Source organism: Varroa jacobsoni, unplaced genomic scaffold, assembly GCF_002532875.2.
Source record: "Varroa jacobsoni isolate VJ856 unplaced genomic scaffold, vjacob_1.0 scaffold_1455, whole genome shotgun sequence".
NCBI classification, from domain to species: domain Eukaryota; kingdom Metazoa; phylum Arthropoda; class Arachnida; order Mesostigmata; family Varroidae; genus Varroa; species Varroa jacobsoni.
Window position 1 is genome coordinate 1 of NW_019214357.1, and position 24,062 is coordinate 24,062.

Sequence of the window (24,062 nt, forward strand, 5' to 3'; positions counted from 1 at the left end):
TATGTAATTAAAAGACGGCATCCGGCAGTTCACAGTGGAAGCCGAATCGTAGACAAATTTGCTTTCTGGCATCCTGTCTCCATGGAAATGAAAATCAAGAGTTTCTATGTACAAAAGACGTGTACCAATTCCATCTGCAGATTCTCTCTGGCTTTTAAGTGAAGACACGCGATTGGTAGAACACATCTGTACCAGCGACGCAGGCAATATTTTGCAAATTAGTTAGCTTTGTCGGTGTCAAATCCTTTTTTTTTCTAGCTGGTCTCCAGAACCTTAAGGATGCGCTCAATACTTTGCGGAGCAGAGTTCCCAAGAACGCCCTGAAATATGAAAATACGAATAGGCGGATTATAATTAGAACTTCTCTTAAGGATATTGGTGTCTCTTCTGCAAAATCGATAGTGCTTCATAAGTAAATTATAATCATTACACGACAATCTGCTATTTTTACTATTACTACTATTTTTACTTACTGTCATATCGATAAAGTCATGGAACTTCTTAAGCGCTTGTGCGAACGATTGTAGGTTGCCGCCATTGATCTCTTTGAGGGTGGCAGTTCGTTCCGCGTGGCCTTGGATGACACAGCCGAGCATAAGTGCTAGGTACGCAGAGATAATGCTGTGCTCCATATGCTTTCCCGCCTGACGAATATTTAAAATGATACAAAAGAGAAGCGTATAAAGTCAGCAATTGTTTTATTACTTACATTTCTAAGTGCGATAGTATAAGCATACTACTGCAGAGAAGTGTTTCTCAAATGCGAAGATTACTAAAAATGATCTAATCTAAGACTGCTGTCTTTCCTACACTAAAACAAGGCTGCAATTTCTAATACACTGAATTGAGTTAGGCACATTCCAGGCCTTCCCGAATTCATTCATGAAATTTTCTGATACAATTTAGAAGTCACGGAACACGAAATTCGTGCCAAAATTTGCCTGAGGCACCTTTTGGATGGCTTTGCGAATTGTTTCTTCGAGGTCATCGGCGGCATCTTTATCCTTTTCTCCTTGAGCAGATCCGTTACTTCCGGCCTGTCGTTCTTCAAAGCGCTTCATTTCTTGCTGTTTGGTCTTCTCCTCCTGATTATCAAGGATTGCATCTGTTTGATTTTCAGATGCCGCTGCGGCCTCCTGCTTCTCCTTAAACAACTGGAATTGCATTGAAAAAATACGGATTAATTGCAATTAGGCAATATATAGACGGCTAAATACTACGTTGCGCACGATTTATAAATGTGGAAAATTCTTCTCAAATGAAATGACGTGTGATTTTTTTAAACTTTTCAATTACCGCGGGTACATACAGATTCTTATTATTATCATCAAAACAAAACATGATATAGAAATTTATCTTTGCGCAAACTAATATCCAGTCGATAATTAACATACATTTAAGCTTGTCTTTGAATAAAAATCCGACGGTTAAAAATCCATAGATATTTTCTTACCTCGACCATTGCAGAAAAAGCGTTGCTTCTTTTCGACAGGTTGCTGACGCTGCTGTTCGAGTCCGTAGTGGACACTCGCACAGATGACGTAAGCAACCATTCCCGCATTACGGTCGAGTGCTCGCTGATATTAATCGTTAAACCGAGCGCCAGCAACTGCAGATCAAATCTTAACTCGGAATCGAGACTCGCTGGTAGATGCAACATACATTCGAGAAGTTGCCGCATCGTACGATCGCGGGAGCCCCAATTTCCCGAGGATTCATCTAGAAGGCGAAACAAGGAAATGTTAAAGAAACGCTTGCAGATCTTTGCAATACGTGGCAAGCAGCAATATCATAAATAGCACGCGTGCTTAAAAAAATTTGAACTCTTTTCTTCTCTGAGACTGATTGTACACGATTGCGGTCCTTTATTCTTATTTCGGATTGCGATGAAGTGCGTGCAGTATACTGCCTTAAACATCAGAAATAAGGTAAGTACTTAGTTTATATTTTGCATTTAAATATTTCTATTAACTTGAACGAAAAGATACCAGCGAAATGATAAAGTACAGGAATATTAAATGTAGCCGAATAGACAAACAAAAAAATTAATTTGAGTGTACTAACCGTTCTCATGAGTGACATTGAGCATAACTTTGAGAAGAGACAACAACACAGATAGGAACACTGGTCCTGGACCGTCAGCCTTCTGTAGGGCTACTGTAATTGATTGACCTTCGGGAGCCGACGGATCACTAACGTCTAGTACCTGATGAAACTCTATGTTTTCAAAACAGAGGTTGAAAAGATCGGCACAAAAGTCCAACACAGTGCCGCCGCGAAATTTGATAAGGTAATCCTGATTGGCCGGATTGACGAAAGTCACATTTTCCAACACTCGTAATACTCTTTCTATTTTCTTAAGCTTATCAAGCTGGTCGGCTCTGGGGTCATCCATAACACCCCAGTTGGGCATCTCTAGTTGATTCATTGTCTGCGTCACAAGATTAATGAGATGTGTCAGCCCACCCTGAATTCGTAACTCTTCCTTGAACCACTCGCCCGCACGACGCGACGTCAGACTTAGAAGCGTTTCAAGCGCAAGTCCGCTGGCGCTCACCTGTTGTATCGGTAAAAACGGAAATTAAAAATAACGTGCTTTCCTCTAAATAGTTAATTATTTAACTATTTATGATTGGTCGGCAATTAGCCGATAGTTACGCTAAAGTTTTTAAGCACAAATCCGGTTGACGTTTTCCATTAAAAAAAAAAACTGCCAGAAAATTTTCCGTAATTTAACGACACCGGACAGAAGTAGTGAAACGCATTCAATTTAGCTTTACGCATAATTTATTAGTACTCATGTGAGCGAGCAAATCATGTGAAAGTTAACAGTTCGAAACTTACCCGTGCCATATCTAGATGTTTAGCATGTCCCTTAGAACGCATCTGTGTGCACAAATTGAGAACCTTTTCAGCATGTTTGCCTTCGCCAGCCGCTTCTCCAATTTCGAATAATTGGAGAAGGATGGCAAGCGTGGAGGCTTCGAGGTCCATAGTGAGCCTATCTTGCGATAAGACGAAAAACAACGCCGAAACACAAAGCGCAAGCGACTGCATAGTCGGGTGCGAAGGTAGATAGAGGTAATATGAAAATGTTAAAAATAACTTTAAAGATTGAAAGTTATATCAATTCTATATAAAACGTAACATTCAGTTAAGGTTATCACACTAGTATTTGTTTCTATGTAACATAGCGCATAAAATATGCTTAACCGTATCATGAATAACTGAACATTTCATAGTCTTTTATCACTTCATTTATGGCTTTCATTTTCTTTCTTAAGGAACGGGGCCTGACATTTCTAGTCTTAGCACCATTGTTAATGCCTGTTAGTCCAACAAAGTTCGCCCAACTTTCCTGTTAGACAAACCGAATTATCTAAGGATACTCTATCAAAGACAATACACAAGTAGGCATAGATTAAGGAATATGTGTCAAAAAATAAGAAAAGATGTACTCACTGGATGCTTAGGCGCATCCTTGACGGAGCCGAAGAACTTTGCCATAACTCCATGCGCGCGAAGATGCACGCGAAATTGTGCGGACATACATTTGTGTGCTAGTGAACACACGGATAGGCACCGGGACGCAAGCGAATTAGCTTGTGTCACACTTTCAAGAAGGTATTCGACGTCGTCATTGAATTCCTGTGCCTCGCCGATCTCATGCACCTTGTAGGCCTTCAAAACGTTGCGAACTGTTGCATACGACTTCCCGCTTTCCTGAAAACCCACAGGAAAGAATGAATGGACGAAACAACGGTAGTTATTATAGCACTAAACTCAAAAATCAGTAGATAATAGAGCAAAAAAGTAATGGCCATCAAGGTTGGATTACTAAATGGCAGTTACAGCATATACAGAGCTAAGAAAGATGTCCCTGAAGAAAGTAGTACACTATTGCTAAGTCGAATAACCACTTCAAAAAGTAATTTAATCTTTTTCCTTGGAGTTTTTTTTATAAACTCCCAAGAAAAAAGCAAATTACGGCTGTGCTCTGTCTTTACCTGTTTATTTTCTGGCTCAGTAAAATCACCTTCGAAAAGGTCTTTATCTGTGACGGAATATCCATCGTCTTTCTTCGTGAAGGCCTCAGGTACCGAACTCTCTTGATCACCACCAGGTCCAAATTCTTCGTCTTCGCCAGTAAAATTGAATAATTTGTAGCGGGACACCGCTTTGGCTTTAGCAGCTGCAGGATCTGTTTTGTTCTTACTTTTAAAGAAGGTTTTCTTGCTCCGATCTGTACCCGCCACTGGTTTTTCTTCCTTAACCTCGTCCTTTTTCGAAGCCTCTGGGCCCTCAGACGTTACCATGTCGATTGATGCTCTTGACTCTGGCTGACTTGTCAGCTTTTTTAATAGCGGGTTTTCGTACTCCACGTGTTGCGTTTCAGTACGGGCTTCTTTAGCTGTGATTATAAGTCAATAGAAATAGCAGAACAAAACTACGTCTATGAATATCATTTCATCAACCAACGAATAAACTGTGCATTTTGTAGATTCATTCTTATAGATGACTAATAAATAAGTTAAAGAGTTGCTTGTTATTTTTTTAGATTTATTTTGTTCTACTACACCTATTTTATACCACAGAATGCGTCCTCTAATATGGATCTATTAATAATTTATTCGTTCTCTAAAATACACCAACCCATTAAAAATTTCTCTCATTTAGTTTTTTAGGCTATAGAAATACACATTCTTTGATATCTGTTCAGATGCTTTTGATTTCATCCGCAATTCATTTTTGAACTCTGCTACTGCACAACGTCAGGTCATGCTAAGAGGTAGCACTATCAACAGCTGTAATATGCCGCTATATCTACATTTTCCGCTAAGAATTTTAGCTGGCTTTTGGTAAAGCCAATTTGAATTCGTAAATAATATTGACATAATTTCGGAAACAGACAAATTTGCATTTATATGTACAAACCATCCGCGGCATCCTCGGCAGGCTGCGGCGCATTGCGCTTGCGTCCATAGGATCTGACAGGAGCTTTTCTGCCAAATGATGACGGAGGGTCGTCAGGCAAGTCAGGAGTGTGGTCGGCTGTTGTGGCTCCACCTGTGGGAATTGCTACCGACCTATGATCGTTAGTTGCTACGCCCGTAAGATGATGATTTCCACCATATGATGCACTTAGGAATGATTCCGTTGTAGGCGATCCCGTTTCTCGTGGCGAAGGTGTAGGAGAATCTACTCCCGGGAGTGGTGACGATGATGTAGACTTGTTCGACAGAACTGACGAGAGTGGGCTGAAAAATATCATCAACGGAATGAAAACAAATTGCCTTCAAATGAAATAAGGCCACAAGCTTTTTTTGTTTGCTTTGTTGACTTAATTCTAAAGAATCGGTTAACATGTTTTTTCCATAAGTTATAACGAACCTCTTTATGAAGTGGTTGTCTCCGTGTTGCATCATCTACATAGTTTGCTGCTATCTTAAAAACATAAAATCCCGTTCATAAAAAGACAGACACAGAGTTAACTAATTTATTTATTTCTTAAACTCTGATATGGCGGGAGCGGTTTCACTGTGCCTCAGCACCACTTCCGTATCCAAATGCTCTTAAATATCGGTCAGTATAGTAAATTAGCTTGATTTCTTTCTGTGAATCAATCTAATGCCCTAGCGTCCTCTTTACTAAAGTTTTGTTTCTCCCATTTAAACAACCATATTACATTTCGATTACTAGAGTTCACACATATAGGTGTAGTGCATCAAGTTGTAATTACTAGTCATGGTTCTGTTCATCCCGCTGTCCTTTGTGATCGTGAATTCGTTCTGGTATAAAACTTTTTTCAGAATTTTCTGCCACTCTTTATGGTTACAAATAAATGTAGAGCCCTTTCTGCGCTAGTGTCTATTACTTATTCGGGTGACGTATGAATGCACACAGATTGTCGAAGGATAAGCCACCCAAAAACAGCACTCCGTAATTCCTTAAATGATTTTTGCCTCATAGACGCAGATACTTCTAGTAGTATATATCACCTACTGAATAAGAGGCGGCACCTGCGGAAAAATAGAATTCTTGATTGGAAAAGCCTTTCGCTACTAATGAGATCAACAGACTTCTTAAAAGGATCAGTAATTTTTACCGACCGTTACTAAACGTGCAGTTCCCAGGATTCACCAGGGATTAATCCATAAACAGCTTTGTTTTCGTTGACTATTTGTTCTTGTTTATATACCCCGTTTGGCAAATATTGCAGGAATATATCATATCTACTTCTACTCTTAATATACCTTGGTACTGCGGGTAATTCGTGTTTTCCTGCGGCCAGCGATGTAATGCTGCTATTCTTAATGGAAAGCGTATGAAGCTGTGTCGTCTGCTGTGGGGTAGAAGAGAATGGGAGGGCTTTTGGCGGTATCGCAGTACTGGCCAGCAAGCTGTCAAATGCGTCGTTTGCCCGATTACGGCTCTTGAAGAATTTCTTCGGTTTCGGCTGCTTCGGAGCGGCGGCTACCGCTGGTGGGTTGTTTACCGAAGTGACTGTTGGTGATACTAATAAATAATTTCGTTCGATTAATAGAACAGGGATTGTCAGACCGATCCATAGAAAATATTTCACCCTACGAAACTAATGTTATTCCGTTTATTTACCCCTTTATTATACAATTGTATTAATTAACACAAAATAACCATATGGACTATGGTACTTATGGAGCGATATCATAACGCCTACCAATTGCATGCTCTCAAAATAATGAAGAATTCGCAAATTCAGATGTCTTAATATCTAGCATTCTAGGCATGTATTTCTCCAGATAACATCTAGTATTTTAAGTATGTATTTATTGCTTATGTAATATACATATTGAATACGAAAACACAAACATTCCCCAGATAACATGGAGCGTGTAGGTGTCTCAACATTTATCTTGCTTATTTCCATTCGGGTACTCACCAGGTTTTGGGTCATCTTCAAATGAATAAGCATCGCTGTTTCCGTTTGGGGTGGCGTTTCCGTCGCGAATCGAAGTGAATGATGTGACTCCAAACCGATTGACCCGGCCGACGGCCCTCTTGGTTGGAGCCCCAACTCCGGGACCTGGTGAAGGCGCCTTGTCCTTCTTGCGAAAATCGCGATATGGTTGGCACGACATTGTGGACGGTGTATGACCTCTTTATTTTTTCGCTTTCACGGTATACACACGTCCGACAACCGTGACCTGTTAGTTAACGAGTACCCGGCAGGTCCAGCCAAGTTCTTCTTTATTGATATCGAAACACGTTCGCACAACGCCAGTGAGATGCCAAACTCCTCTAGACCTGGCAGGATTCCTGGCGTAAGACTGAAAAACTTTTAATGACACACGCGATCGTATCAGGCGCGCAAGGCGTTAACGCATATTCTCCAATTACTATATATATATATATATATATATGTATATACATACATATCTCTTTACTACAAACTCCTGGATGACATCACTGCGAGGTTGAATGGAACATTGTGTTTGCTTAGGAGTTAAACTGCATTATTACAAATCCAGAATCCAAACTAAAGAGACACCAACAACAAGACGCAGCCGTAACATCTACAGCGAATGCATCTTCGTTGCTCGCTGGCATAGCTGTCCTATCTATCCTTGCTTAGGACAAAACCTCATGCTTCTTTTAGCTAGATAGCGCGCGTTAGATATATTGGCCATTAATGGTGATGATGGACGTGTTAAAACATAATAGGTTGAAGAAAAAGAGGACAATTGCCTAACGCGGCCACTCCTGAGATTGTTTCGTTTCTTGATGCCATCTGACCTGATGCTATGACTATGATCAATCAACGGCCAGGACAATAGTCGCGAAAATCATGGGCTCAATGTGTAATGTATATGATTGCCAGTACTGATCATTTATTGTTGATAGAGCTTCAAAGATTAAACATACAATATTACAATGCTTACAACGTTTTAAAAGATGATAGTACGATATATAACACAACATAACCCAACAAGTTGTTGAAGCTCTTACCACTCGGTCATCGAGTATATTACTCACTTGACTTTACCTGTTTTTTTTACTTGTTGTCTCTACAGCAGTTAGGGGTCATCTTGCTTCTACTATAGATGCGTTTCCGGCTCCTGGAAACTGAATATATTTCTAGTGTTTGAAACGGCCGAGAACACAGGACTGAAGTATGCGTTTAGCTCCAACTGAATCGAGTTCTCTGCTGTCTAAAACGAAGTCTATCGATTATTTGAAATATTATACTGCTACATTATTTAATACGCTGAAGTTGCTCAAGGCCTTACAAAACGGTGTTCGAATCACTTTAGTCATACAACTAGTTCACAAGGAATGACGCTAAAACGATAGAACGTTTAGAGAATGAAGACTTCCGAAGTTGGAAATGTGATCCAGTTATTAAGCTATAATCTATCAATCTCGCAGTGGATTACCGAACGCAATCCACGTTTATTTCACTGGATATAAGTGACAATGAAATTGCGACACTATCCCCGAACAAAGAAGGTATCACCAAGATATTAAACATTGTCAACGCGAGTTCGAGTATACGATTTGTTGCCATCTCGTTCTGCAAAAATACGTCGTTTACGAAAAGACCAACAAATATAACATCCAAATCGTGGCTCGAAGACCAGCAGTATCTGTCCATAATATTTACTAGTCAAGTATTGTGAAGACTTATTGTGTGTCAAGAATTATCCGAGCCTTTTCTGAAAGACTACTAATGTGAAAAATGCAAAATTTTTCTAATGAAGGAAAACATTGATTTTCCAAAGTTAATTTTGATGAATTCTGTATACACAATTTTGTTCGGACAACTACGACAGAAAACTCACATAACAATCTAGCATTTGATAAAGTTACGTTTTAAAGACTTCAGAGAAACGGGAGCAACAAATTTACGACGCGATTGATAAACTAACATCGTTATAAAGGACACTGCTTTTTTACACAGGTGAGTCACTTATTAACCTTTGACATTCATAACCTTAACGTTCTTTTTTACCCTTCATTAGTAAAATCGGATTTTATTCCCTGAAAACACTAATGAACGTTTTGAAATAGCTTTAATCCGAATTATTTCAACTATACAGCTTGTAGGTTCTCTACTGTGACTTGTAGAAATAAGGCTCTATGAGGCAGAAACATTTGTGAAACGGGTCGGGAGACAGCTTCCCATATAGAATGTACACCTCCTAAGCCTATACGACCCGTATAATAACACTCGTCCGGCTAATTGAATAAATTCACCATGATCCTTAAAATTTTCTTCATAAGCTTGAACTGAGGTGCCCTGAGCTCTGAACTTACAATTTGATTTCCGCATGCAAAGCAACGAAACTGACATAGGCGGATTTTAACTTTTCTGCTATATGAATACCTTTATACAGTTAAAGGACCAGAGCCAATGCGAAGAACGACCGCTAATGAAGAGAGAAAGACAACATTATGAGAAGTGAATCCACGCTAAGGTGAAGTTAAGTGTTCTACATACCCGAAAATCGTGCGATAGTAGTCTCCGAAATCCATTATCAGTTTTTATTTATAGGAGGCCTTGCCTTTTTTTTGAGGTATACGTTTAAAAGAAAACACAATATGATTTCAACTCATTAAGTTAAGTTTAGTAAAACTTAACTTACTAAACTAAAAATATCAATTGTGTGGTGTTTTAGTTGTAATCATTGCTCGATAATTAACAAAACCGGTTGCATGTAGCGAAAATGACCTGCTGTCGTAATAGATTTTTATATGTAACTCCATTATTATCCATCTGTTCAGTGCTTTAGTGGATAAGTATATTATGAACGTAATGAAGTATCCCATATGAACACAACGGTGGAACTCTTAGCATTTTGGGGCTGAGTTCGACCGAATTTGCATCAGTGTGATGTGAACCAATGGTAGTTTGCTAACTAACAGGTCATCTCATATGTAAAGTGAGTTTATTACTGACGCAGGTAACAATTTAGGCAAATGGTAAGATGAGCATCAACTGATTGATTAGAAAAGTTCCTTTGAGGACACTTAATCCAATGTTGAAATAAAATGACAATAATACATGATGGCGTTTTAGACGACACACGTCAAATAAGACCCACGTTGAGTGTAAAACCCTCTGTTGACCCCTCGCACGCTCTTTTAAACATTTATTAATGATGACTATTAAAATTCTGGGTTTACTACTTCCGACGATTGACTCCGTGATAGCCCCTTAATCTTTTGGTATTGGAACAAAAAAATAGGCCGTTTTTTATGACCTTAACCCAGAAGTCAAAGTGCATCGCTGACGAAGCAGTCATAAACATTTTAACACTTTCCATGGTTTTGGGAAACCAAAAAAGGTCAGATGCACCATGCAGTAAGAATACCTTTGGTTGTATGAAAGTACAGAGTGATAGTGATAAGACTGTCGAACTTGCTAGCATCACTTGTTTTGTGTCGAATAATCGCAGCGGGTACAATGCAAAAATCAATAATACCTATGCAGTAAGTTACACAAGAGGCCATATCCGATACATGAAATAGACTAGTAACTCGGTTATGTGCTATCTTTCGCACGGCAATGGCAAATTTAGCCCGCGCATGCTGAAGCGAACGTCTTTTATGGGCGATTTAGAAATAATGACTGCGACGATCATGTCAGTGGCTGTATCACCAAAATGCCGAAGATATCAGAGTTTCTTTGAAAGTCGATACTAGAAGTTAAGCGACACGGAGAACCCTGGAAAGCGGGCGATACAAAGAGAAAGAGTAGGGTCGGCATTGCAAGAAGAAACGCAGCGGTAAAACCACATTGTCTGTTGTCATAATGTTGATGGCGTCACCAATGACGAGGAGATGCCAAACCAAGGGGACGCTGTCGAAAGCAAAATAGTCAGGAGACAACGAATCCAGCTATTGCTTTCTGAATTGGCGCTAGGAGTCAACTAAATGTGCCACATGTGTGCGAGCAACGGAGCGGATCTAAGCACTTTCGGAAGCCCGTACTTACCGCGGAACAGGTAGGTTCATAAGCTAGAAGAAACACATACCAGGAGCGGGGAGCAAAGCGACACGTCTGGACGCTGTGCTCGTCTTGATTATCTATTCCTATGAATATTATGACAACTGGCTCTGAATGGAAAAACACAGCGACCTGAAAGAACATCGCGACTTAGAAATGCATAAATAGCAAAATGGCATTTTATAGTAATAGCGGAGCACAGCTCGAGGCGATACTCAGCTTTCGGCAAGGTCGTTTGTCAACGACTTAGGAAGACGCTAAGCGCCAAACCCCAAGCAACTTTTGGCCGACTGTCAAAAGCATAATCTTCGTAACCCCTTTGACATGCGCGGTGTCACAGTGTCTGACATTAGATTCTCGTTCTGAAAGGAAGTACATTACTGGCTACGGCCAGTAATATTAAATAGCAGTAATCTCGATATAAACATACTTTTGACGTATCTTCCACCAGATGGTTATGTCAAAAGCTCAACGTATGCATGATATCAATGAATGTCTCACTTGACTAGAGAATACATCACTGATTTTAACGGAGTTTATTACGAATTAAATGAGCAGCTATATATCAATATAGTATCTTTGACGGGATCATTGTGCCGCCGAATGTTTTCCACCCCCTACAATAAAAGGGTTGAGTAAATCATACTTCTACTATTTCTACTGAGTAGCTGTTATAATAGATTACTGACAGTAACTAATCGGTGAACGTTATTGATAATGCGTTGTACAAATAGTTAGGTATATTAATGACAGTGTGCTGAATGTGTCATACCGTCTTGTTGCCAATTTAATATAGATAATATATTTAATTTAGATATTCGGTCCTTTTGATCACGTCTCTCAAGGCGTGTGCCACACTAAGAAGTTACCCCGTAACATTTTACGCCCGGTTCTATCACTTAGTGCTGCTTCAGCATTTATAGCCTGGCAAATAATCAAACTGGCATTCAATGCTCCTTTAGGAGGTGAGGCTCTAAACCGTAACACTGCACGGATGGTCGATATTAATTGCCTAACTGCCTGTTTACCTAGATAATAAATGCGAACTGCTTCTATCATTAGACTCCTTGACCTCTTTATAGTTATTCCCCCGCGTTCCAACCCCTCTTGTAGCCATCCAACACCCGTGTGGTCACGTAAGTGTTACAGTCACAGTTATATCACTACCGTTTTGCCCCACACAAGATTTTAGACAAAAATACACACATCGAAAGCCAACGCATTCTTGAGCGGACTTCTCGTCATTTTAATATATTATTTATTTTAGTTTATTAATTCGTCAATGTGGTGTTTCAGCGGATGGTGGGGGCACTGGCACGCACGTGTGAAGATCATTAATATATGTTCTTGTAGCACTGAACATTCCTTCGTAATATAACGTTTATTCAATTTATCCTTACCGTTTTTAGCTGGATGACCAGTTTCAACCGCTCCGTTGAATGTACGACTGGTGCTTTAACTACTACAATAGAGCATAAACGTTCGGTTCTGTCTGTGTATCGATCTGTCGATCAGCCTGGCGGCCTCTATGAAAGACCCCTGCGACAGCCCTCAATCAGTACCGCAACTATGATTTTTGTTCTTACTAGTTGGTAGCATTGACAGGATCTTTCCTTGTCGCATGGCGGCAGTGGTCTCACAGCTATACGCACATATGTACGACCGAAGTCGGCCCATGCACAGCGGATCCTATCGGTCGCTGCTGGCGCTCACGGAGAACCGCCGGCGGTGCCCCACCAACTACACAACTGCACATACCACCAACATCACAATCATCATCACGAAAACAAGCTCCACCAATCGTTCGTTCGGGGGTTTATACACACTCGAAGCACTGTACAGCACATCACATTGTACCCTCCCCCTTCAGCATAAAACCAGGCGTTCCTTCTTGGCCTTGTTCGGGCAAAATGGTATAGATTGTCTTCTTTGACCAATGTGATAATATGGCACAGCACCCCCAGCTCTGCCGTGTCTCGGTAATACGGCGGTTCCTCTGTTACCACTATTATTCAGAGTCGGTTTTGAGAGAGTACTGGACACAGTTGGTGAGTCGACTAGGTCGAGGGGCAGAAAAAAGCGACACCTTGTAGCCGCTGTAGAACTGATGAAGAACAGAGCGTTTCGTCGACTATTAAAAATGGTCTTTAGGGTATATAATGCATGTTGGTGTAGGAATATCGAGATACTGGTTCATTGGTCGGCGCCTATCTTGCCGGTTAGTCCATACGATGCTGGTTGACCACAAGGGGCAAAATAGAAAGGCGCTGTGTAGCCAGAGTAGTCGCTGTCGTAGCAGTTGTATTAGTAATAGGTCGTCGACCGCCGTTGCACTTATTGCTTGCCGTTGGCTTTCGGCTGCTACTGCTGCTGCTGTTGTTGTTATTGTTGTTGTTGTTGCTGCTGCTGTTGCTATTGCAACTACACAGCGGAACCGCAGATGTACGGACAGCATCGACTACACAGCACACACCTTCGAGTACTGCTCCTACGATAGCACACACAGCATCCCCCCAGCCGCACAGCACAGCACCAAACCAAGTGCGGCAGCGACCAAATGATCATCACTATGAGCCAAGCTGTGGAAACATTGGTACACACACACAAGCATGCACATTCATGCTCAAGCAGCACCAGCACCTAATAGTACTCATTCAGCACAAGTGACTGACTGACTGACTGACAGACAGACAGACTGCTGCTGCTAAAGATAGACGCACAGACACTCTGACTGACTAACTACTGCTGCTGTTGTTCAAGGAGTGCTACTGTAATTGTCCTACTGCTCTCCGATGGCCAGGCGACGAGGTAGGTAGACACACCGGCGGCGAGTTGTTATTTAACGCTGCCGCTGCAACTGTTGACGCCGATGCTGTTATTTTGCAACGAAAGCTGTTTCGGCTTGTTGTCGAGAATTCGTTTTCGTCGAAGGGTCACCCGATAACAACCTAGCTGCTCGTCCGAAGTTCGTCTACGGACGGTTTGTTGGGCTGCTATGGTTAGCGGCTGACTATCCGCTGGCCAACACCAAGGAGTCTAGTTGTTACTGCTCGTGATCATGTTTTCTCCGACCAAAACAAATATGGCGCCCCTATACAGCGAGGTAACGAGTGAGTGAGTGAATGAACGGAGAGCAGCAGCGGACAGACAGACAGACAGCCGTGTCCCACTCACTCGCACCGCACGAAACAGTCAAAACGACAGACATTATCCATCGATACTACCGCATAGCATAATAACATAATTGCTACCACTACTCACTATTGTAGCCAGCAGGAATGGCTGATCAGGCTGATGCCAACCGGCCGGGCCGCCCGCGAATGCCTTGCTTGGTGAGAGAAGGGAGGGGGCACTTTTTGAATACGAATGTGGCGGGCTTGTAATAATAATTATATGAAATAATCAAGAGTTTGAATTAACCCGAAATCGTCATGTCAGGAACCACTGAGGAACTTTAGTTAAATAGTAGCTGTTATTTTTTATTCGCTTAAATAGCATAATATTTAGCTGCCGCCGGCAATAATTATTTTCAGCATTAGTTGGACTAGTTCGGTCTAAGCTGGAGAGCGGCTCCGCAAGGTGCAGAAGATATTATCGTATAGCTTTATTAGATGTCCAGGATAATGGTTATCTATCAGGATGCTTTTGGAGCGGCCGTCAATTAGAGTGCAAAATAACGATTTACACTTCTATAGAGTGAAACAGCATTGATCAGCAGCAGGACGAGCTAACTATATAGAATGCGCAAATCAAGAAAAAAAACTAACCAGATTTCTTTTTTTTTTAGCTACATCTGACCTTCTCTGGCAGTATTTTTCTATTAGCTGATATGAGCCTCAGTAAGTCTAGTTTCAGCGTTATATACTGCCACTTTCTGAAGGCATATAAACGTTCACAATTGATAAATAACCTGTTCATGAATTGGAGATATTACATAATATTTTGCATGGCATAACGTGGACGAAGATTTATGGTTCGCTTTAAATACTCTTTTTTACTAATTTGCTTTGCCAACGGGTTGCGTCAATGACAACTGCATTTCTGCTACGAACTTTCATTGACCAATGTTTTAACTTGATGTTTGGCACGCCAGAAAAAACAAAAAAAAAGAAATAATTTTTTGTCTCCCCCTTCTTTTTGCTTATACATATTATTTTAGCGCAGTATATACCTGGAATGCTTGATGTTGATCTGTTGTATAGGTGGCAAACGTGGTGTTTGCTAGGTTGCTTAATTTGAAACGCGAACATTCATATAATCATAATTACCATACGTGCATGAGAGCCAAAGTTTAAATGTCGAATCGGCTTCAGCAGCACCTGCGCGCTCAAGCGGAGTGTCGTGTCATTTACTTTGATGAAACGGAATTTACTATACAGAATGTAGTGTAGTTTTAAAAGAGAACATGGCCAGTACTTTAGGCACTACTTTTACTGCTACGCCATGGCCATCCGTAAGTATACATTACGCCGAAAAGAGCCGTATTAATACTATTATTAAATATTATTCTAGTTTAAGGGGACTGGTGACGCGTTTTTGAAAGTGGGTAGTCATTTAAGCTATGTGGCAAGACCAAGTTTCCGTTCCACTTGACACTTATTCTATACGCCGTCGCCTGCACAGAGAGCTACAGCAAAACTTTTTTTAAAAGCAAGGCTCTATGCATCAAAATAGCTTTATAGTTGATACAGATCTGGCCGAACATACTTACTCTCTTTTTTTTAGTTTGTTTAAAATAAATTGGTGTTAATTAAAATCATTGTTACTATAGGTAACAAAAAAAAAAACTATCCACTTTGATAGACTACATTATTACACTGCTCATCTTTGAAAAAAAGGAACATGTTCTGCGTATTGCTATAGGTCCGAATATACGTATTATGCCGCAGCAACATATCCGTTCTAGCCATACAAACATCACATCCATTTCGGATATAACAGAATAACATGCAAATTTTTATATAGATCGAGTTTCACTGCTGTTTATTGTCAACAAGGTTATTAACAACAGATGTTAGCCGTATTGCTCCAATGATTGTAACGATTTGTGGTATGTGATTATGACAATACAAATGTTCGGCGTAATCTTTAAATGGCACATTTTCTTATCCGGTATCATTTTTGATTTAGAATATCTATTCATCTGAAACTTTGAGCGGCAGAACAGCAACGTTGTAAACAGTTTCGATTGCTACACTCTTGAACTTCTTTGAGGTATTTGTTAGTCGGTGAAAAGCGCTAGAAATACAGATAATCATTAAAGAACAGCCATGTATGAACAGTTAAACGGTAATGAATAAGCCTTTTTAGTGTGTAGTAGCTCGGTTCAGGCATGTACTTTCATAATAATAATTTCTACGTTGCGTAACTATGAAGGAAGTTCTTAAAATAGTCTGCTTTTAAGGCTGTTACTGTTTCCTTGTTGATACTGTTTATTTCAAGCCTAAATGGTCACCAAATTCGAGCACTAATTAGGCTTCTTTTTTGGTAGATGACTATTTATGTCAACAATTAGTGTCGTCTAGGTATAGCTAGTAGGTCGGTCGCTTGGTTGGCTATACATATAGAAACTGCAGGAAACATTTTGAGTCGCTCATTGACTGCTTGATCAGTGGGAGGTTAATCGATTTGTATTTGCAACACAGTATTTTTCTCATATGGAAATTTCGAACAGATCTAAAATCTGTGAAGGGTTAAGATGGTACTAGTAAATAAAATAGCCGCTTTCTTTTCAACCAGCTTCTTTATTCAAACACAGGTGAAGTAAGTTTAAGTAAAACATAGAAACATTCACGTCAACGTTATTCTTTTGTTTCTGTAGGCTTCAATAACTCGTACTGCCCAGTAAAAGGCTACTACCGCATTTAGAGTAGCTAGCAAAAGGAACAGCCCAAGATACTCCCCCAAACGATCCCGGAAGTAGCCTGAAAGCAAAAATGAGTTCTTTCAATGATCCGATGTTTCTTGAAACGCCTCGTTTGCCCCATAGTATGAAAGGCAATCCTACAGCTTTCTGGAAACTAGGACATATTACTAAATTTTAGTCGTTGCTAATACTCAGTTACATTTAGGTGAAATCAACTAGAACAGGTTTGTTAAAATACCAACCTGCGAGACGTAATTTCAATCGCATACAAGCGGATTACCTCGATACATGTTACACAATTTAAGTACTAGAATGGAGTACTAGTCGCAAATTACCACATTCGAAACTGAAGTCTTTTTGTTAGAGAGACTTTTAGATTCGTCTGCTAACCTACGAGAAAAGGTTTCAGAAGCGTGGCGATCCCAATGAGGAAGTTGGCAAATGAAAATGTGTGCGATAAATTGTCGAGTCCGAAATCATTGATTAGAACTATGATGAAAAGAATAATCCTGCATCCATTGGAGGTACCCATCAAAAATGCAGAAAACGACAGGCCCACCATCGTGGACGAATATGATAGCAGCACAAAGCTAAAACACTGGATTACGCTTCCTGTAAGATAGACGTGAGCAGGAGAAGTAGGAAATCAAAGTTATTTATTTTATGTACAATAGAATGCAGTTGCCTTGCTCTAAACAATATACTTACTTAGAGATGCTACATTTGTCTAAAACATTCGGCTCTATGAACCAATATGCTTATAGTATCTCTTATGAACATCATAACAATGGGCCTCAGCCTGTAGTAACGAGAAACTTCTAGTTCGGTTTAAAAACTTGCGAGAATTTCGCAAAACATGTTTACAGAACATTTGCAGAGTACCTACTGATGCGTATATTGAAACTTCACCAAAACATTTAAACTTACCAGCGAGCATAAGAGTTGGCGGCGATGCGATTTTCGCGTCTGACAGAAATCCAGAACCTAACTTGAACATCATATCACCTATACCAAAAATTGGTACCAAATATATCGCCTGCAGAGGAGCATAGTCATTTTTTAGTCATTCACGTTGACAAATATAACTTTTGTATCAATGTATACTACAGGCAAACAAGGCTATTTCAACTTATCCAGTGCTACTCTGAACAGTTCCATATGAACAACTGCGAACTAGATGTAGCACTCAACTAAAGAGATTCTCTTATTTCCGAAAAGAACACCTAATTGCCAGCCAACAAGGCTAATCAGAAATGCATAAACTGAGGTGCCAGCATCTATATAGTTAATGGACTTGAATATGTAACATAGGGGTGTGTATTGGTTTGGTTAATATTGCAGCATGAGGGCACATGACTAACTTGGAACTTACCCCTTCCGGTACTTCCCGATCATTGCTATAGTCGGCGGTCAACTGTAGAAAGGTCGCAAAACATTCAAATACGACGAGAAACGAAAACACATCGAAGAAGTATCGCAGATTGGTGAAAGTACGCCACGAAAAAGGTTTCGGCTCATCGCGCACAGCAGGTTGGTCTGTGAGAAGGTTGTTTGAATCAACTGCAGACGACGCATTCTGGAGACATGGACCACATTATATCATATATGACCTATGATAAGTTGTTCATCATTGACACATAATCCTGTCGCTGTCGGAAGGTCGCATAGGGAAGCAGAGAATCTCTACTTCGTTGCAGCGTATAATACAAAACTTTGATAATGATATGTTCTGTAGCGCCAAGACAGAAAAGATTGTATTTGCTCGGCTAATAATTTCCTAATGAAATCAAGTGACATAAGGATGTGTTTTGATAAAAAAAATCATTCATTTATAGTATTGATCCTATTATCGATATTGCGTCACTTATGAATAACTACCATCAGATGTTTTATTTCCTAAGCCAACTGTAGAAACTTATGAAATGACATCGAATAGGGTGATAGTATGTACCACCTGGCTTATTTCGGATGCATCCTTAGAAGTTTCAGTAGCATAAACTGTACTGGAGATTTCTTTAGGAAATTCCACGTGTTCGGTGTCCTCTTGCGTTCCGTTTCTAAAGCTGTCTTGCGTTTCCTGTTCGTTGAAGGGCGTGATGCAAAGGCTAAAAATAAAACTTGCGAAGGTGATCACTCCTAAAAGACTTATACTTCGAACTGTTCGGAATCTCCTGATGAAATTATCCATAAGCGCTGGCATGAAGAACACGCTCACACCCGCAATCGTTTCCTGCATACCTGGTAAATATACACGCAGGTGGCGTTATATAGTGGAAACATATTTCGGAACCTTTAAAATGATATATCTGTGAAGTGTGAGAAATATAGGTTTGTTTAGGTGGTTTTGCATGTTTCAAATTACCCCTAGTTTCTTACAGAAACTCACATGATGAGCTTAAAGTTTTGCTTAATAACTGTAATATAATATATATATATATATAAATAAATAAATAATAATAATAATAATAATAAAAACTTAACATTCCTATTTGCTAATCGGGTCTCGAAAGTTTTATTGAGATCATTATTGAACTTTACTGTTATTATTATTACGTGAAACGCTGACATCCTACTTAAGGACAAAAAATATTTACTTTCCTTTTGATCCATAATATTTGGTAAGAAAATAAAACATGCTTTGTTTGGGTTCCAATATTGCAAATGTGTATATAGCACCAGCATATAGCATAATATCAGCTAAATAATAATGAATATTTTTGCCTTGTTCCAGAGTAAAATCTCCTAAAGCTCCAATCCGCTGCACCACACGAATCGTAGTGCTGACAGGATTTGGCTTACTATTACGACCGGCCCCTGTTTTACCTGTGGCTGCCGCACGTTGCCTTTGGAAATGTCTTGCCATAAGAACATTAGCACTCATGAAAATTCCCGCAAGGCTTGAACCATGTATGGCCATAAGTACTGCAAAAAAATCCACGTGTCTAATTAATCCTGCTGGTAAAGCCTTCAATCTCGAGTTTTACGACACGCAACGCCTAGCTGTACACATTTTGATTTGACTACTGTGTGGCTAAATTACTGCTTTCAGTCCATGGATTTTAATGCGTTTTCTATCGAATCAAATTGTGAACTGCGAGAGAGTGACTTTACTTGTGCATGATGATACAGTGTACTGGAAACTTATAGGTTTAATTCAAACTTACTTGTTATAAAAACGATGGTTTTGGCAAAATAAGACAGGACCAAGGCGGCTGAAACTGTGAATGTACATATGCGGAGTATCCACTCATGGCGCGCGCCTAGATGTACCAGTATCGAAAACAATGGAGCTGAAAGTGTCTAAAGACGTGAATGACGTGCGGTCCGTAGAAGCCTTGCCACCTTTTGCATTGCGGGATTCACATGAATCACAAACAAATGTGACACCGTAATTCCTTGTATCAGAGAAAGTATAGTTATTTAGTCGTTCTCAAATGATGCTATTACTATCTATGGTAGTTTTCGAAATTAATAGCATTTCACTTACAAACAATCTGCATGCTACAAGTAATAGAGGTTACAGGCCACGAAGCTTTCTCACGTTCCGAACTGAAGTCGATAAGAAAACCTAAGATATCGAAACGGGGTTAATTTATGAGCTTGAATAGTAGCAGTCATCACAGGTATACAGCGCTGTGCTTAATAGGAACAAAACACCAAGCAGTGAAAATTTGATAGTCTCCAAAACCATTCATAATCCGGATGTATCAATCATATTTTACTATTATTATTATTATTATATCGTATGAAATTAGTGTACAACCTTTTATGTTAAGGTTTTTATTTTTACTTTAAGTTTTTGGATTGTATAAACATTTTAGCGATGCTGGAAGGTTGGTTAAAGGAAAAGCAAATATAGAACGTACCTGTGAACATGCTTCCCATAGCTGCCATTGAGAGTGAACAGAATAAGTGAACTAGGCCACAAAGCAGAGCGACCAGCCATGATTTTCGTGAGTCCAAACCGTGTTTGGGAAGTGAGATCATCTAGAAGGAAAAAAGCTGTCGACGTCGGTCCAATTTCACAGTGTTTTACAACGGAAAAAGCATAATACAGGAAAAAATAAAACGAGTTTAATGGCAAAAATTTGTCGACCATTAAACACCTAATAAATTTGTCCCTCTTTTTACAAGGCAGGTATTTGTTAAAAAGATATGAAAACAAAAATACAGTTTAATCTCTTATCTTTACTAGACGGAAAGCCTAGGTGCATGCTTGTTAGCTAACGCTGAATGCAAGCGCTTAAAGACAATAGCTTATTGTTTCCGCTTAGCTATTCCTACTTTACTTACTAGCCACGCGTCTAACAAGATAATTAATCACTGAAGGAAGAAATATTTAGCTTTAGGTAATGCGGCAGATCACAATTTTCACACATGTTTATATCATTAGGCTTTTTTCTGCTGTAGGTTTCCGCTGATTGAATAGAATATGAAATACACGTAAATCAGCCAGTTCTTTAAAAAACTAAACAAAGCAAAGCATTTTAAGGTAGTGGTAAAAATATAGATTTTCGCTGAAATGTAATAAAAGCTATGCCCCATTAATACATAGATATTTTAAGAAAAACTAAAATAATAATTACTAGATGATTATTTTAGAAAGGATTCGTTGGTATTCGCTATGCCCACGCCAAGCAATTCAATAACATGCTGAGCGTGAGCGATCTGGCCTAAAAGATGTGAAAAACATTTGAAAAAAGAAATAAAATATTCGAATATTTCAGCCTAAAAACAGACTAATATTTACTTTCGACCATGAATTGACGAAATCAAATATATGCTCTTGTAAACATAAAATATATATATTTACCGTATATTATTGTTTTTTTTGGACCGCTCACTCTCTACGGAATCCGCGCAGCGACCAAGTCTTTATGAAGTTCTGACTACCGCTGTGGCCATAACTGATCTAAAAGATTACCCTTCTTCTAGTTATAAACACGATATAATAATGTCAATAGAGTACCCACTGAAGTTTATCAAATTCAGTGTCGGCATCAATTTGTCTTGGGTCGAGATAACGACAATGACACACAATTAAAGTAATAAAAGTTGAAGCAAACTTTGAAGCCTGCCGGTTTAAGAACAGGCGGTGAAGGACATAAGTGGAGTACCGTTCCGTAACTTTCAAAAGTAACTAATTATGTGTTTCCTTGCTAAGCAGTTAACTAATCACTAGTTTTAAGAGTCCAGTGTGATGATTACCTAGGGAAACATTTCTATTGACTGTCCTGTATTAAACATTCTATTAAGTCAGGCAAACGTTGAGGAAAATATTAAAACACATGCAAATGTGTTTTCGTGTTTCATTTCCTGTGTCAATATAGACACACAGCAAAGCTCTCTTTCTCTCTATGTGGAGAGAAAGATTTAAGTGGCATACAACTAAATATTATCAACACTATTAAGCATTAAACAACGGCGAAAACACTAGGCGAACTTGTTAGAGAGATACATCTAGTCTAAGTGCCCTCTTAATTTCATATAAAAACTTACTAGTCATAGATGGTCTACAACTATTTATTAAGAAATACAAACGCACAGGCATTGTCGAATCTCCATTTTCAATTTCTAATTCTTTCTATAAATATATATTTCGGTTTATTCATATGTGTGTTCAACGATTGCAGTAAAATCTAGTCCGGTATAGAACATTGGAAATAAATAGAAAGCTCTCAGAGTACAATATCAAAATCGGTGAGTGAATTCCTGATACCCTTGCGCTGATCTCAACAACGTCTACGTAATCTCATTCATCTCCCAGTGACATTTCGGCTACTCACCCTTGCGTGCCGATAGTTTCGCACGGGCGCCCTCTCACTTTGGTCCATTCCGCGTTACGCCACTTGGCAGGAAGTATGGATCCTTTTTTTTTTTATCTATTAGCAGTAGAACTAGAGTCCTTATTGGTGGAAACCTCTATAACAGTTAGCGATTTTCCATTCCACGCTTCTTTTTGCTCGTCAATCAAAGGGTGAATTTGCCAGCTGATTCGAGAGTACTCACGATCATGAAAGGCTTCACTGGCCAAATGGCGCCGCGTAATCGCGAGCAATGCTAGTACAATTAGCAACCGCCAGATGGCCCCACTTGATTCGCATGTCAGTCAGTCAAGAAGCACTCGCTTCGAGAAGATACCCCCTCATCAGGGACGACGATAGCGAAAATCGCTACACTAAGCTAAAATAGGATAGTAAACTCAGCACGCCTTGCATCTAATAATTTTCGCAATGAAAAATTCAACATCCCGATAACGTACGATGCCCTTGTATCATTCAAATATTGCGCTCTTTTACCCATATATCCAGTGAACTCTCTCGGAACCTAAACCTGCATTCTTTCGCGTGATCGTACGACTGTGGCTGTCGTTAAGACTCCGACGGTGTTCGATACGATTAATAAGTAAAATATGTTTCTTTATATGAAACAAAGTTATGTAAAAGGAGGCTTGATACAAACACACAGAAGAATGCCCGTGCAAATATTGAAAAGCAACAAAAATCACTATATACATATATGTATATAAAAAAGTGCTATTCGCTCTTTTAAATGGGGGTTTGCTAAAGAGATGACAAAGCAGGGCAACCTGAGATCGAATCGTTCGTGCCGTCTATTCCTATCATTGAGCACGGGTGCTGAATGGGATTGCACTAGCGGTGTGTCTACATACTTAACGAATGTATGAATCTTCGTATAAACACGTTTGTCGTGGTAGAGATCGGCCGTCTGGTCCAGGGCTAACAAAATTACGAACGTGCGGCTTGATACAGTGGTTTAGTGCTAAGGCATACTTCTTGATGACACGCAATTTCAAATTGAAAATTTGGACCCAACAAAAATTAAGAACGTTTCTTTACCAATTGTAAGGAAAGAGTCATACAAGAAGTGACAAATATACTCACGATCTATTATCCCTCTTTTATCGAAGTTACTGTGCACGTTTTTTAAATAAAGAATTTTTTGAAAAAACGAATTATTTCTTTTTTTAGTACATATGTTGAATGGTAGTACCACATTTTTTAAATACGGAAGAATCATTCATAAATGACTGTGAATGACTGCCTTGTTGTCACTTTCAATCGTAGTGAAATAGAGTGAAGTTCGCTTTAGCCGAGATCAAAATATCGTTAAATGAACAATTGTTGGACCAAATTGTAATTAATAATAAAGACGCTTAATTTAAAAAGCTAAAGTAATCACACCTCC

The 24,062-nt window shown here is 39.5% G+C and overlaps 2 protein-coding genes and 1 long non-coding RNA gene across 9 annotated transcripts; 1 reads left to right on the forward strand and 2 right to left on the reverse strand.

Annotated features, from left to right (window-relative positions):
* Positions 1 to 19: 19 nt before the first annotated feature.
* LOC111270209 (wings apart-like protein homolog) lies at positions 20 to 14,061 on the reverse strand. 2 transcript variants are annotated; one of them, XM_022850296.2, is made up of 12 exons: positions 12,388 to 14,061; positions 6,920 to 7,315; positions 6,255 to 6,516; positions 4,936 to 5,258; positions 4,008 to 4,411; positions 3,463 to 3,723; positions 2,845 to 3,051; positions 2,065 to 2,557; positions 1,454 to 1,719; positions 951 to 1,154; positions 474 to 644; positions 20 to 320 (listed from the first exon to the last, which is right to left on the reverse strand). In XM_022850296.2, the coding sequence occupies exons 2-12, from the start codon at positions 7,116 to 7,118 to the stop codon at positions 255 to 257; spliced, it is 2,856 nt and encodes a 951-aa protein (XP_022706031.1). In that variant the 5' UTR covers positions 7,119 to 7,315; positions 12,388 to 14,061; the 3' UTR covers positions 20 to 254. The 2 variants fall into 2 exon arrangements, with proteins under 2 accessions (XP_022706031.1, XP_022706032.1); XM_022850297.2 differs by lacking the exons at positions 6,255 to 6,516; positions 6,920 to 7,315; positions 12,388 to 14,061 and adding an exon at positions 5,392 to 5,523.
* On the forward strand, positions 7,352 to 18,263 carry LOC147752152 (uncharacterized). Its single transcript, XR_015314888.1, has 3 exons — positions 7,352 to 8,938; positions 9,375 to 9,455; positions 18,195 to 18,263. It is a non-coding gene; the product is annotated as an uncharacterized LOC147752152 (long non-coding RNA).
* On the reverse strand, positions 16,712 to 23,052 carry LOC111270212 (monocarboxylate transporter 12). Of its 6 annotated transcripts, none has more exons than XM_022850301.2 (10): positions 22,640 to 22,906; positions 20,720 to 20,840; positions 20,341 to 20,421; positions 20,018 to 20,143; positions 19,677 to 19,775; positions 18,808 to 19,091; positions 18,226 to 18,429; positions 17,781 to 17,889; positions 17,244 to 17,465; positions 16,712 to 16,911 (listed from the first exon to the last, which is right to left on the reverse strand). In XM_022850301.2, exons 1-10 carry the CDS (start codon positions 22,685 to 22,687, stop codon positions 16,778 to 16,780), a joined length of 1,428 nt encoding a protein of 475 aa, XP_022706036.1. In that variant the 5' UTR covers positions 22,688 to 22,906; the 3' UTR covers positions 16,712 to 16,777. The 6 variants fall into 6 exon arrangements, with proteins under 6 accessions (XP_022706036.1, XP_022706037.1, XP_086828531.1 ...); XM_022850302.2 differs by having other exon boundaries at positions 20,720 to 20,855; XM_086972405.1 differs by lacking the exon at positions 22,640 to 22,906 and adding an exon at positions 21,667 to 21,688.
* Between the last annotated feature and the right edge of the window lie 1,010 nt (positions 23,053 to 24,062).